The sequence below is a fragment of the Natator depressus genome, chromosome 5, assembly GCF_965152275.1.
Source record: "Natator depressus isolate rNatDep1 chromosome 5, rNatDep2.hap1, whole genome shotgun sequence".
In the NCBI taxonomy this organism is placed as follows: Eukaryota; Metazoa; Chordata; order Testudines; family Cheloniidae; genus Natator; species Natator depressus.
In genome coordinates this window covers 32,880,147-32,895,013 of record NC_134238.1, presented here as the reverse complement: position 1 = coordinate 32,895,013, position 14,867 = coordinate 32,880,147, and the positions used below count along the sequence as shown (strand labels likewise).

The window sequence follows — 14,867 nt, the reverse complement described above, 5'->3', positions numbered from 1 at the left end:
GGGGCTCTAGGGCCTCATTATGCCCATCACTGCACAAGCACATAACAGATGGTCTCTGCCCCAAAGAGTTTACAGTCTCATTCTGAGTCCTCAATCTGATCATTTGTATTAAATCTCTATCTCACATTCCCCACTGGCAGTGTCCAGTCTCCTAGGAGTCTAATTTTTGAGATTTACAAAGGACTTTACTCATATCGTCTAAACCTCAGCCACTCTAATGCGGATCTTGCACCGGTTTCACACTGTGTAACTCTTTTGATTTCACTGGAGTTACTCCTGACTTCTGCTGTTGCAAGCAAGATTAGAATCAAAGCCCAGCACCACAAAACACATTAGAGATAAAACTTATCTTTATAAGGTTTTAAAAACTTAAACCCAAACTGTTATACACAGTACAAAATATACATCACATTTCCAGCATTATTTCTGAGGCTATGCCCACCCAAAAGTGCAATAAAATGACTCTTTACAAAATGGAATTAACTATTTATGTAATAAAAAATACATATAACAAAAACAACCAAACACAAACAAACCAACCCACTAAACTAGTAACATTAAATGGCTAAGTGACAGATGCAAAACCCTACTTATGCTCTGCTTTCCTTGTAGTTTGAGAAGAGTACTACTTCTAGACTAGGTGAAAAATCGTAACACCTGGGACAATGAAAAACCCAGTCAAGGCAAGTGAATGTAAATCACTCTCTGCCTACTCAATGAGTTAACTCACCTAAAACCCTGGATACACTCCTCTGCACATTCAGCTTGTGACTGACAATGAAAACTGGCTGCCTGCCTGGGTTCCATTACATGCACCACCAAAAGGCACAAGAAATGAAAGATTTTACCATCCACTGTATTGTTAAATTCCTCCTCTGGCTTTGAATGTGCATGATTAATTATGTATGAGGTTTTCGCAAGTACAGTATGGATGCAATTGTTTTTTTCAAGTTGTTAAAAAAAGAATTGAGGCAGGAGACCAATTTTTATCTTCAACCTTAGGTCACATATGCTAGTCGATGCACCCAGGGTTTATAACTGCAAGTCAGAAGTTTGTTCTTTAAGGAATTGTTTAGAACACTACTTAATTTTTAAAAACTCAATTTGGCCACAAACACAACTGGTAGCAACTGTCTTTATCTGTCAGACAGTTGAGTTTGGGGATCCAGATTGTCTTTTAACATGTCACCAGAAAAAATATAATATGAAAATATAAAAATCTTGTAGAAAACACACACACACCCGATAGCTGAATTGTTTTCAGTCTTATTCCAAATGGCACCTCTGACAGCCAGGGAAGTTGGTAGCTTGGCTGGCTACTGTTTACTGACTAAGACGACTTTGGGTAAAAACTTTCAAAAGTGTAAGTGATTTAGGAGCCTAAGTCCAATTTTTGAAAGTGACTTGGGCCCTTAGGAGGCTACGGGTAAAAATTTCTAAAGGCTCTAAGTGATGTAGGAGCCTTAGTCACATTGATTTTCACATTCATAGAGGAGAGTGGTACTTTTAAAAATCTTTGCCTAAAGGCTAACTGAATATCAACAGGACTTAGACTCCTAAGTCTTTTGAAAATGGGATTTAGGTCCCTTTGAAAATTTTACACCCTTCAGATAATTGTCTATCAGACACCACCTTATTTCTCATCCAAAATATGTAAAGAAAAGCATATCACAACAGGTGATGTGCTTGTTGTGAGGTTAACTGCGTGTCATGAGAGTGAGGCAACCAAAAGTTCAATTATCTCAGCCCACAAGCCTGGTGTGGGCTCTTTCTTTAACATGGAGATTCTTAGCTTTTCAAAGCTAAAATTCAAAGATTTTGTTTTAAAGCAAAGGGTATATCACATAAGGTCACTTAAATAGAAAAATGTTATGTAAATTAAAAAGCATAACATAAGGCCACCTGAATAAGAGTTCCTTTTTAACTCTTAAAATTTTTCTTTCGAAGTCTACAGTATTTTAAATTGTACAAAACATAAGTTACTTATAAAAGTTCTTTAGCTATATAAGAACAAACAGCATGTGACAGTCACGCTGCTTAGTGCACCACTGAAAGGCACTCAGATACTATGACGACGAGAGTGGTACAAGCACCAATATAGAACAGATCTTCCACTGTTCTTTGTCACACTAGCTGCACATTACTTAGCTTTTCCTGTGCCCCTATAATACACCAGACACTTTCTTTCACTCCTGCCTTATTGCCAGCTAGTGAACTAAGGCAAAATCTTGCATCTTCTTACTCATGCCCATAATCTGTGGGATTACTGCCATGAGTAGGGATTATGAATCCAAATAAAAGTTTTCAGTTCAGTTTTGCTCTTTGGGCTACAGAAAAATGGCACGTAAATTTAAAGGTATTTTTAATAATAATAAATATAGGCCTGTTTTCTCCCTTGTTAGATAGTGAACACCACAAGACAAGCATTCAGAGACGTAAAATTTAAATCCATCGGAGTAGTGCTGAGAATTTGAAAACTGTCAGAGTAGCACCTAGTAATGACAGCAAGTCACAATGAGTTTTCAAATTCAGATCTTCTGCCTTTAAAAAAAGAGACAAAACATTCAAGGCAGCATTAAGGCAGGAACATGTCTCATTCAGAAGTACTTTCCAAATGCCATACACCGTAAAAATTTAATTTTTGTCACCTTAGTGAAAGGAATATGGTGGTGTACTTCGGTATGGTATACCCATCCAGACATCCTATATTAGGGCATAGTCTGGAATCTTCATTCCCAAATCAGGATGCATTGCCCATTTTATAATATATACAACCTGTAATGTTATGGATTAGTTAAGACTCAGATTTGATGGGAAATGTGAGTCAGTTCTCCAAGGCAATCAAATTAAGCTAATAAGGAGCAAACTGAGCTTTTCTTTTCCATGTCCTGTATCAATATTCATCCTGCAATGATTTCATCTAGATCACTTAGTAGAAAAAGTCATTTTTACCAGGAGCCTATTAACTTGGATTGATATTGTTCCAAAACAATCTGAAAAAAGTTACTCTTATTTTGCTCTTTGTGAAACAGGAGCGGGATTTCTGCCAAAAGGTGTTACTGTATACACCAGACCTTCCCGATCCAAGGGCTAATTTGCTTGCAAGGAAAAAAATATACAAGAAAATATACTATAAATCATTTGTGGAAAAAAAAACTGACCTGCAGTTACTCTTGCAATACAGAAGAATCTGTAAAATATTTTCATCCATAAAAAAGCATTTTCATTCATTAAAAAACAAGTTTAAGAGTTACTGAACTTTAAGGCACTCCAGCTGAAGATCTGATTGGACCACAGCCATTGTCTGTGGCTCAGAGGTTTAGTTCTGTATTCCCATCACTGTTGTCTTCAGTCTTTGTCCTTTGTGAGTTCTGTAATTTCATCAATATCTTCTACATCCTTTGTCATTTTTTCATATTTTCTCTTGAAGAAGCCAAGCTGAAAGAAGTTTTGAAAATAGTTTGTCAGCTATGCATATTGTCTATTTTGTGCTGCCTGGTAATGAAAGGTACTAGGATTAGAAGATTGCCACATTGCCATTTAAAAGTACATTTCTCAGCTGATAAATTTTTCTGTCAGAACTTTTTTGATGAAAACTTCTGTTTTTTCTCAAAAATTAGTTTATCTAAAATTTTCAGGTTGTAAACTGGTTATTTTTTGGCAACCTTCCTCCTCAAAAAAAAAAAAGTTTTTATGAAAGCATTTTTTTTCCACTTTCATCAATACTTTTTGGTGGTAGAAAACTCTCATTTCCCTACCAGCTCTCATTAGCAAGCTGTTAATTTAAACCTGATTCTTGACTCACACAGTAGCTTCTTCAAAAAAAAAACACACACCACACACAATGGAAGAAAATTCTCTAAGGCAGGCGACGTGTCTCCACTCACCTCCCCCCAACCTTCAGGTTCAAGTTGCGATGCGGTGTAGCGCCAAACACAAATCATATTTAAAGAAAGAGCTGCTGCTTGGTGCGATCAAGTGCCAAAGCAGCAGAGCTGTGCAGCCAAGTGTCTTTATGCCGAAGCATAGGATCTAGAAGAGCTCCCCAGGGAGCAGTTGCCTTGATGCGCCAGGGAGCCCTTTAAACACTAATGCTTTGGCACAGAGACAATCTGTTGCCTTTCCCAAAACCAGACACCCTGCTTCTCCTTAGTCCCTCCACTCCCTACCCCCACAAGCCTCTTCCTTTGTCCATCTTCCACTCACCCTGCCTGCCTCTTGCATATCCTTGTTCATTTTCCCATCTTTCCCCAAAGTCCACCCCCATCCCTCCTGCTGCCCAGCCTGCCCCCTTGGAACATCGGAGGTATGTGCAGAGCACAGCTTGAGAGTCATGGAGGCAGGCTGACAGCATATCAGAAACCGAGGTGCCATGGTTATATAGGAAGTCAATGCTTAACCGTTCCCTGCACCAGTTTCCTTGTCTATTAAATGTATTATTATAATTTTCCATAATTCCCAGGGCTGCTGTAAGGATCCCTTGTTACATACTTTGAGATCCTCACACGGAAGGTACAATACTAATAAAAATATTTTTCTCCCCAGGTTGCAGATAAATGATTGTTCGACATGATTACACAGTAATTCCTAAGTTTATAGCCTTGGTGTATTCAGGCAGGAACTTCCGTTGGTTACTTTTACAGATATAAATATCTACTCACCTTCCATAAAACAGCAACCAATGCTAACAGCAATAGGAGTCCTGCCAGTATACTTCCTATCACAACTCCGACTGGTACCTCCGCTTTCTCCTCAGGCTTCATTATTGTTACTGGGATCTGAAAGCAGACAGTTTTATTTGTTGTGTATCAACATTAACAATATTAAAGAAGTTTTTCTAATCCTCATCTTTTATTTAGCTGGAACAGCTGTAGAGATTCCCTGGCAAAAGGCTGGAGGGCTGCACCAGAATTATTGTCTGATTTGCTGGTGTTAATAGCGATTTCCGATTGTTATAAATAGATATTTGCATTGTGGTACATAGGCACCCCAGCTACAGATGATGGCACCATTGTTCTAGGTGCCATACGAACACATAAGATGGTGGTCTATGCAGAGCCCACAGACCAAAGACGAAGAGTAATCTCGTCTTCATCACCTCCTTCTCCTTCCTTTAACGAGAATCCTTCTGCAGTGAATCTACGCACTGCAGACAGAGACCACTGCTAGATAAATCACATATACCCACAAAGACTTGGGGCTGGGACTAGGACTGGGATGGTGCTGGTCCTCCATCTTCACAAAACAAAAGCCTCTGCTACTTCAGCTAAAAGAGAGCTAGTCCAAACTGAGAGTAGTAGCCAGTAGTACACAAGGCGGCAACATTATTTGCTCAGTGTGCCGTTGTTGCCAAGAAGGCCAATGGCATTTTGGGATGTATAAGTAGGGGCACTGCCAGCAGATCGAGGGACGTGATCGTTCCCCTCTATTCGACATTGGTGAGGCCACATCTGGAGTACTGTGTCCAGTTTTGGGCCCCACACTACAAGAAGGATGTGTTAAAAATGGAAAACATCCAGTGGAGGGCAACAAAAATGATTCGGGGACTGGAACACATGACTTATGAGGAGAGGCTGAGGGAACTGGGATTATTTAGTCTGCAGAAGAGAAGAATGAGGGGGGATTTGATAGCTGCTTTCAACTATCTGAATGGAGGTTCCAAAGAGGATGGATCTAGACTGTTCTCAGTGGTAGCAGATGACAGAACGAGGAGTAATGGTCTCAAGTTGCAGTGTGGGAGGTTTAGGTTGGATATTAGGAAAAAAAAATTTCATTAGGAGGGTGGTGAAACACTGGAATGTGTTACCTAGGGAGGCGGTGGAATCTCCTTCCTTTGAAGTTTTTAAGGTCAGGCTTGACAAAGCCCTGGCTAGGACTATTTAGTTGGGGATTGGTCCTGCTTTGAGCAGGGGGTTGGACTAGATGACCTCCTGAAGTCCCTTCCAACCCTGATATTCTATGATTAGAATCCCATCCCATCCCATCCCATCGGATTAGAATCCAATCCCATCCCATCAGGCAGATGGCTTCCTGGTCTTTGCCTTCAGGTCTTAACAGCCTACTTGGAACTACTCTAAGATCTGTACTAGTTCTTCCCTGCCCTTAATGTTAGCCAGGTTTCCACTACCAGTTCTGAGCCTGAGGAAGCAGCAGCAAGAGGAGATGGGTCAAGTTGGAAGGACAGAAAAGGTGGAATTGTGCTAGGATCTGTTCTTCCCTTGAGTTCCCAGACACTGCCATGTTTCTCACTGGTCAGACGATCTCCTACTATCTGAATACCAGAGCCCCCAAAATAGCTGGAAATTAACTCGTTTCCAGGTTACAGCTACCAAGGAACTAGTTAGTTGTGCATGGGTTAAGTCTGATTATAAATTTGGATGGATATTTACAATTGCTGTTATAGACCTATTAGTCTAAGGTTTATAAACTTCACATCTGGTTAATACTACTTGCAAGTGTCAGGAACTTTAAACTTTTTGGAGGCACATTTTAATTTTCATGTGCGAGTAGTTAATGTTTATAAAGAGTTATAATGGGAACAGGTTTTGCTTGCTGTGAAACCTGATAAACTACAGCATTGCATTTTTTCAGGGTTGCTTGCTCTCAGCTTTGCCTGGTGGAATTTAGTCTCAAGCTTTCTGGGAAAGCCACGCGGACACGTCAATGATTTAAGACGTTACCATTGGAACCCTGTTATTGTGTTAGGTGTGGCTACGTGTATCCATTTCGCTGCAACAATCTTCATGCATTTTATAACTGAACAGCCACAATAATGATTTTAGCAGGTAAACTTTCTGTACTTTGTTCTCAACTGGCAGTGCTTTCTAACTGGAAAAAATCTGAAGATTTCTCATACAAGTACATCTGAAAAGCTTCTCCACCCAATTATTCAGGGACAACGTTCAATTCATTTATGCTGAAAACAAGCTTCTCTAATTTGCAATGGGGAAAAGCTGCTTGTATGTGATGGCTGGCTGGTACGATTACGGATATTAAAATAACGCTGAAGCTGCCTCCTTTGAAAAAGCAGATCTACACTTTGAAAAGTCACTACATGCAAATGGCATTCTCTAAGGGACAAACTGTGGCCCAACTTGCATTGTGGCACAAGGGAGTAAGGGGCCATAAGATACCTTAAATATCTCAACAAAATATCTCATCAAAAAAATCCAAAGATTTTTAAATTATTTGGTAAGGGATTCGCAGCCAGGCATGCTACCACCTGATGTGGAAAGGGGAAAATTTGAGAAGTGAGGGAAAGAGATGGAGAAAACCTGAATTTACATACAAACCTCTGGTGGCAGGGAGACTTGAGGGCCCAGTTTATTTGGAGGAAATGTTCTTTGAAATAAAAATACTGCAAACTAATATCTCCCCCCACCAACCACTACAATATGGCCCAAATCACACCTGCAATATGAACCATTCAAATCAGTGTCAAAACTTCCACTGAAAATCAGTGTGACCAGAATTTCACCCTAAAAGAACTAGAAATGGTTTGTTTTTTTGTTTTTTTCAGGTGATGTGGAATCACTAAAAAGTGGAGTATACACATACACTCTTCCAAATATTCATTCTGCACACCATATATATTTTTCTAATTCTCTATTGAACACATGCTGCTGTAACTGAACCTCTCATAACTCAATTGTGGATCAAAGTTTTATAGTGCAGGATACATAAAAGATTACTGTAGATTAGGGCTGTGAAGCAATTAAAGAAATTAATCGTGTGGTTAAAACAATTAATTGCACTGTTAATAGAATACCATTTATTTAAATATTTTTGGATGTTTTCTACATTTTAAAATATATTAATTTCAATTACAAACACAGAATACAACAACATGTATAGTACTCACTTTATATTTTTTATTACAAGTACTTGCACTGTAAAAAACAAAATAGTATTTTTCAATTCACCTAATACGAGTACTGTAGTGCAATCTCTATCATGAAAGTTGAACTTACAAATGTAGAATTATGTACAAAAAATAACTGCATTCAAAAATAAAACAATGTAAAGCTTTAGAGTCTGCAAATCCACTCAGTCCTACTTCTTGTTCAGCCAATCAAGTTTGTTTACATTTTTGCAGGAGATAATGCTGCCCACTTCCTGTTTACAATGTCACCTGAAAATGAGAACAGGCACTCTCATGGCACTGTTGTAGCTGGCATCGCAAGATATTTACATGCCAGATGTGCTAAAGATTCATATGTCCCTTCATGCTTCAACCACCATTCCAGGGGAGATGCATCCATGCTGATAACAGGTTCTGCTCGATAACAATCCAAAGCAGCACAGACCAATGCATGTTCATTTTCATCATCTGCATCAGATGCCACCAGCAGAAGGCTGATTTTCTTTTTTGGTGCTTTGGATTCTGTAGTTTCCTCATCGCAGTGTTGCTCTTTTAAGATTTTTAAAAGCATGCTCCATACCTCATCCCTCTCGGATTTTGGACGGCACTTTAGATTCTTAAATCTTGGGTCGAGTGCTGTAGCTATCTTTCAAAATCTCACATTGATACCTTCTTTGCTTTTTGTCAAATCTGCAGTGAAAGTGTTCTTAAAATGAACAACATGCTGGGTCATCATCCGAGACTGCTATACCATGAAATATATGGCAGAATGTGGTTAAAACAGCAGGGGACATACAATTCTCCCCGAAGGAGTTCAGTCACAAATTTAATTAATGCATTTTTTTTAAATGAGCGTCATCAGCATGGAAGCATGTTCTCTGGAATGGTGGCTGAAGCATGAAGGGGCATACGAATGTTTAGCATATCTGGCTTGTAAATACCTTGCAATGCTGGCTACAAAATGCCATGCAAATGCCTGTTCTCACTTTCTGGTGACACTGTAAATAAGAAGAGGGCAGCATTATCCCCTGTAAATGTAAACAAATTTACAGAGATTGGCTGAAGAAGTAGGACTGAGTGGACTTGTAGGCTCTGAAGTTTTACATTGTTTTGGTTTTGAGTGCATATGTAACCAAATAAATGAATAAATAAATAAATAAATCTACATTTGTAAGTTGCATTTTCGCCACACAGAGATTGCACTACAGTACTTGTATGAGGTTAATTGAAAAATACTATTTCTTTTATCTTTTACAGTGCAAATGTTTGTAATCAAGAATATATACTATGATTTCAATTACAACACAGAATACAATACATATGAAAATGTAGAAAAACATCCAAAATATTTAATATATTTCAATTGTATTCTGTTGTTTAACAGTGTGATTAAAATTGCGATTAATCACGATTATTTTTAATTGTGATTAATTTTTTTGAGTTTATCACGTGAGTTAACTGTGATTAATTGACAGCCGTACTGTAGATACACAAGAAACTTACATTCATGTAGGATTAATTTCTTAAATCACAAATAACATTTTCTACAATCAGTTTCATGACCTTGTTTTGCTGGTGTAATTAATGTATAAGAATTAAATTAGGGTATCAACAAAAGAGAAAGACATTTTATATAAATAGTATTTATATATATATTATATATATATAAAAAATCTAGGACACTCCAAGTATCATGCTAGTCCAGGGGTGGCCAACCTGAGCCCGAGAAGGAGCCAGAATTTACCGATGTACATTGCCAAAGAGCCACAGTAATACATCAGCAGCCCCCACATCAGCTCCCACCCTCCAGCCCCCAGTGCCTCCTGCCTGGTCGCAGCCCTGACAGTCAGCACCTCCTGCCTGCTGCAATCAGCTCTTTTGCATGCGCAGAAGGGTCTGTGGGGGAGGGGGAGGTGCAAGGGCATGTCAGGCTCAGGGGAAGGGGTGGAGTGGGGGCAGGGCCTCAGGCAGAGCAGGGGGTTGAGCAGTGCGCACCCCCCGGCACAGTGGAAAGTTAACATCTGTAGCTCCAGCCCTGGAGTCAGCGCCGATGCAAGGAGCCACATATTAACCGCTGAAGAGCCGCATGCGGATCTGGAGCCGCATGCGGATCTGGAGCCACAGGTTGGCCACCCCTGAGCTAGTCCAAACACTGGCATCTACTGTTTTGGGGATATTGTGAAATTCTTCAAACCTACAAATATACTTTCTCTCCTTTTCAGCAGCTCGCCCTGAACTGAATATATGCTGAGTACAAATGGACCCATTTAGAATCTCTTTACAAAGTGCAATGTTTCATGGGAACATTGATGACAAAAGTAGTACTGTGCTTTGGCCTTATTTCCACTTGGAGATAGGTCAGTCAATAACTGCCCTAGTACATATTTAATTGGATTTTCCATTAGCTGAAACTGGGTGCTGATGCACATCATCATCACCAAGTTGACTCCCTTATTAGCTTGTTTCTTGAGTTGCATTCCAATCCCCAAAGGCCTTGAAATAGATCTACTTTTTGGATCAGATGGGCTAGGAAGGTCTCTAAAAGAAATACAAAACCAGTATTGCAGGTGAAGTAATGTCAACCCATACCCAGACCAAGGGAAGGAGATGTTATTGTTTCTACTGCAAGGGTATTGTAACAAAGCATTTTCCCCAACACTATTTAAATTTACATTTTAGTGAATGAAATCCTTGGGAGGAAACATTCTAAACCATTGCAGTGTGTACAACAGAGAGTATTTAAGATAAAAGTCACTAGAACATCAAGATTATTAAATATGTCCACATTACATCCATTCTAAATTGGAGTATACTGTGCAACATGTTACAATGTAGACGTGATTTTGGTCATCATCTGAACTGTGCAAATATTCACAATTATACCAAAATGCGCCTTTGCAAATAGAACTTAAAACTCATCTGAGTTTTGATGAAAGATTTCCTAAAGTTCATGAATCCAGGTTACTTTATTGTTTTATGGTAAAATCTATGCAAAATTTGACATTTTTTACATGAAACCAGTTGAAACTCAAGAGGTTTCTACCAAGTTTTGCTGGTAGTTTCGGAGTTCATTCACGACAAAACTCAGGTGTGCAAGCTCACATAAATTAAACAAACAGCGTTTGTAGAAACACCAGCCAGCTGAAATGGACACATTTTCAACAACTCTAAAACCAGACAAGTGAATAAAACCAACTTAACATATTCAAGCAAATGAGCAGATTTTCTGTGGCCTGTCACACACCTCTCAGGGACATTAAAAATCCAATATTAGCCTTTAGACATAGTAAAATATAAAGAAAGGAAACAAACACTCACAGTTAGGGTATTCTCTCCAATTACAAATAATTCTGGGTTATGTGTATCAAGTTCTGCATCTGCTGTCAGCTGTAACATCTGGAAAGTTGACTGCAATAGAAAAATAAACTTGTAAACGTCTAATCAAGCATTCCTATAATGAAGATGTTTTAAAATAATTCTCCTTAAGTGAATGATACTCTACAGCTGAAGAATATTATAGTATTACGAAAACTGGAAAATAATGCATAAATATGCCAGTAATGCAGACTTCAACCTTGCTATGCTTACTGTTAATAATTAAGACTTTACCTAAAAAACCCCTATTTTCATCATACAGTTCAAAGAAAAGATGATATTGAAATATCTGTCATTGTTTGAAAACTTTTGCTGCAGTTTAGCTATGAAGGTGGCCAGAGAATCAGAGGGAATGGGAGAAATGGAAAGGCAATATAGCACAGGACAGGGACATAGCTCTGGCCTTTAAAAGAAGTATAAAATGAGAGTGTGCTTTTCCCTTCCTTTTCCTCTGTCTCTCTGTCTAACTTCTCTCTGCTTTTCTTCCCTTTACTTTTTTCTAGCACTATCTATTCTTCCCCACCCCTCAGCATCTGATCCTCCTCACTCTTTCGGGATTGAAAAAGGTAAAAATGGAATACTTTTAAAAAGTATTCTTGTGCCTGACCTAGAGATTCCATCTCCTTCCATTACTATTTCTAATCTCAGCGGAGCCTGCGCAGGAGTTCAAACATTACCAGTTCAGTATGATTGTGTTCCATGCGACATTTTCCACATGCGACCAACAGTACAGGGATATCAGTCTAAAAAGAGTGCTGTAGGAATGGGTGTTATTAGAGGAATGTGGTCAGAACTCCAACCACTGCATGCAGAACTGGAGAAGCTATCCCAGATGGGATAAATATTTGGTCCTTTTATCTCCTGAATCATCGTTTTCTAGGCGACTGTCGACTCCTCAGCACACACTCCTTTCTCTTCCCTGCTTTACAGATGCATGCATACCCTTCATCCTTTTCGCACCAAATGCCTGTCATTCTAAATGACAAGGATTATGGGGGTGCATTGCCCTCTATAAAAGGCTGTTCATGCTGGAGTACTGACAATCAAATGGAGGATACGTGGCCATGAGAGGATAGGGAAAATTGTAACAGATTTTTTTCTGCTAGAGAGAAGCCAGCATTACCTGCTACCTCTCCTGCTCTATCAAGGCACAGCCATTTACCTGCTTTTATTCTGACCTTTCGTATATCTAAAACAACATCCAAGTATTCTTGGTTCAGCTCATCAAAAAAATAAATAGTCTTAAAAAGGACACTATCAAGGCAGGCAGATTCTTGATTCACACACACTCATAAGCCTATTACACTATCAGTCTGACCTGAGGGCTTTTTTTTTAAAATGGTTTAAGTATTGACGTTTACAAGAATCCTGCCTGTAAATTTCAATACCCGGTCACAAGACTTGGCAGACAGAACACAGACAGTACGTCATGTGCCTGACACTGCAAACAAACCCAGAGTGTTTAGGAGCATTTTGGTTGGTTGCCTAGCTGAGAAGCAGACATTGTTTCATTTCAGAGGGCTGATCATTTCTTCACGATTAGTGTTATGTCTTGGAGGACATGTGGGAGTTTAAGATGTGATAGTCAGGGTTATTATTTAAACGATATTTTAAGCATACTGTAAAATTCAATCTGGGATCTGTTTTTCTTTGACAAGTGACCCTTTAAAAAAACCAAACAAAAGGTTTTTATATCTTTGTACTGAATGTACACACCTTTTCTGAAGAAAAAAATTGGCAACACTAACAATAGCATTAAGTTCTGGGCTTTTGGTACTTTGAAATGATTAGAATGAATGCAATATAGGCAAGCGTGGCAGGATTTGATTAAAATCCATAGATATCTGTAAATGTTGATGTCAGCTGATGCACTGAAATCGATGAATAAAATATCCATCGGTAATGGATGGATGCAGCCTTCCCCCTGCACTTTGCACCTTCAGAGAATGGGTGTCACAGGCCATGCACCAGCTCAGGGAGCCCTCTGCTGCCCTGCTGACATAGGAATTAGTGAGAGGGGCCATGACAGCAAGGCTGCAGAGGGCTCCTTGCACTGCTGCAGGTCCAGTGACACCCAGTCCCCGTAGGCACAAGGTGTGGGGAAGGCTGCGGTGCTGGTGAGGCAGATAAGAGACACCCCTGGCCAGGGCTGCGAGGAGGACGACAAGCCCCTGGCCATAGGGAAGGCCACCCCACTGCTGAATAGGTTAAAATAACGTAATAAAAATCTTAAAAATAAAAATAGATACAAATTGGAAAAAAATGTAAAATAAATATTAATCCTCAAAATTGCAAAAAATAATAAAAAAAATCCTGACAAGCCTGAATAAAGGTTTGCTGCAGTTCAAAAGTGAAGATCATTTTTTTTTCAGAATATAATATGACTGCACAATAATTTATTGCATTGCTGTAGCCATGTTGGCCCAGACTTGAAGAAGAGCTCTGTATAAGCTTCTTTTTTTTTTTCTGATGTGTTGTCTTTTTCAGCTCTACAGAAACTCTAGTTTCTGGTTACTTGAGCTTATAGGACAGTCTGCAAAAGCAAACACCATGTGCCAGCATCGAGGAAGATTTGTGTCACCATTGTAGCTGCAATACCTCAGTGGGGGGTCTCTCTATTTAGTATTTTAAATGGTTTGTTACACAGACTTAGTGTCTGTTTCAGCTTCAGTTGCAAATTTTTGATTTAGGATAATAGACAAAACAATGTCAACAAGAAGAGGAAGGGATTGCTATGGAAGGGGCGCTTTCAGTGTTAAGTTTCAAAAATATCAGCGAACATGATGTACATGGGTATAACATCTCCCATCAAAAGGTACCCGATACTTACAGCTGCAAAGGTCCCATTCCAGATTCTGGTAGACACGTTGACAAAATACTCTCCTTTCAGTGTGAGGTCTTTCAGCATGCATGTAACTGTATTACAGTGCGTGTTTTTACAATTCTTTCAGAGAAGGGGGGGTGGGGGGAAAAGAGGTATTAGCGTGATTTTAAAAAGCATAGTTCACTTTAACAAATACTACAGTTTTAATTCTAAACTTCTTGGTCCTTGCTGAACAAGTTTCTTAACTTAGGTATTCTGTATGTATTAATTAAATGCTTGTTACTCATGCTAAAGTCCCCTCCTTATCTATAGGGCAGATACAGTATGAACAATGTAAGTGAAAGCTTACTCATACTTCACCACCAACATACCTCAGCCCTATCCCAGAGGGATCTCCTCCAGCAAGAAGTCTCATTTCACATAGAATTTCTTAATGTTATAAGCATATTTTAATAGTTATGAGGTTTAGATTAATTTAGTCAGCATTAGTGATCTCAATTGTCCAAACAGTGCAGCAATATTAATAGTCAGATGGTCGCTGTAGGAAAACCTAAAATAAACTGAACTAGACAGACACGAGCAGCAGAAAGACCAGAGTTTGAGTGAGCTGCAAGGAGTAATATTAGGGACTGTTCTGTGAAAAAGAGAACCATTTGCACACACACAATACATGCATGGACACAGGGTAATATGTAGCAGAAAATGGGCTGTGGTTATTGTGCAGAAATTTTAGCTGTAGAAAGAAAAAAATACATACAGAAGAGGAGGAAACAGCAACACAATACAATGATAGGCCCCTATGCTGCA

The 14,867-nt window shown here is 39.2% G+C and overlaps 1 protein-coding gene across 1 annotated transcript in view; it reads right to left on the bottom strand.

The window, feature by feature from the left end:
* Positions 1 to 415: 415 nt before the first annotated feature.
* The window catches only part of ITGA2 (integrin subunit alpha 2), an 87,628-nt gene continuing 73,176 nt past the window's right edge, over positions 416 to 14,867 (bottom strand). Inside the window, exons 27-30 of the mRNA XM_074952534.1 lie at positions 14,067 to 14,180; positions 11,180 to 11,269; positions 4,662 to 4,778; positions 416 to 3,438 (exon numbers count right to left, since the gene is read on the bottom strand). Of these exons, the coding sequence (XP_074808635.1) occupies positions 3,349 to 3,438; positions 4,662 to 4,778; positions 11,180 to 11,269; positions 14,067 to 14,180 (411 nt within the window). The 3' untranslated portion in view covers positions 416 to 3,348. The remainder of the gene's footprint in view (positions 3,439 to 4,661; positions 4,779 to 11,179; positions 11,270 to 14,066; positions 14,181 to 14,867) is intronic.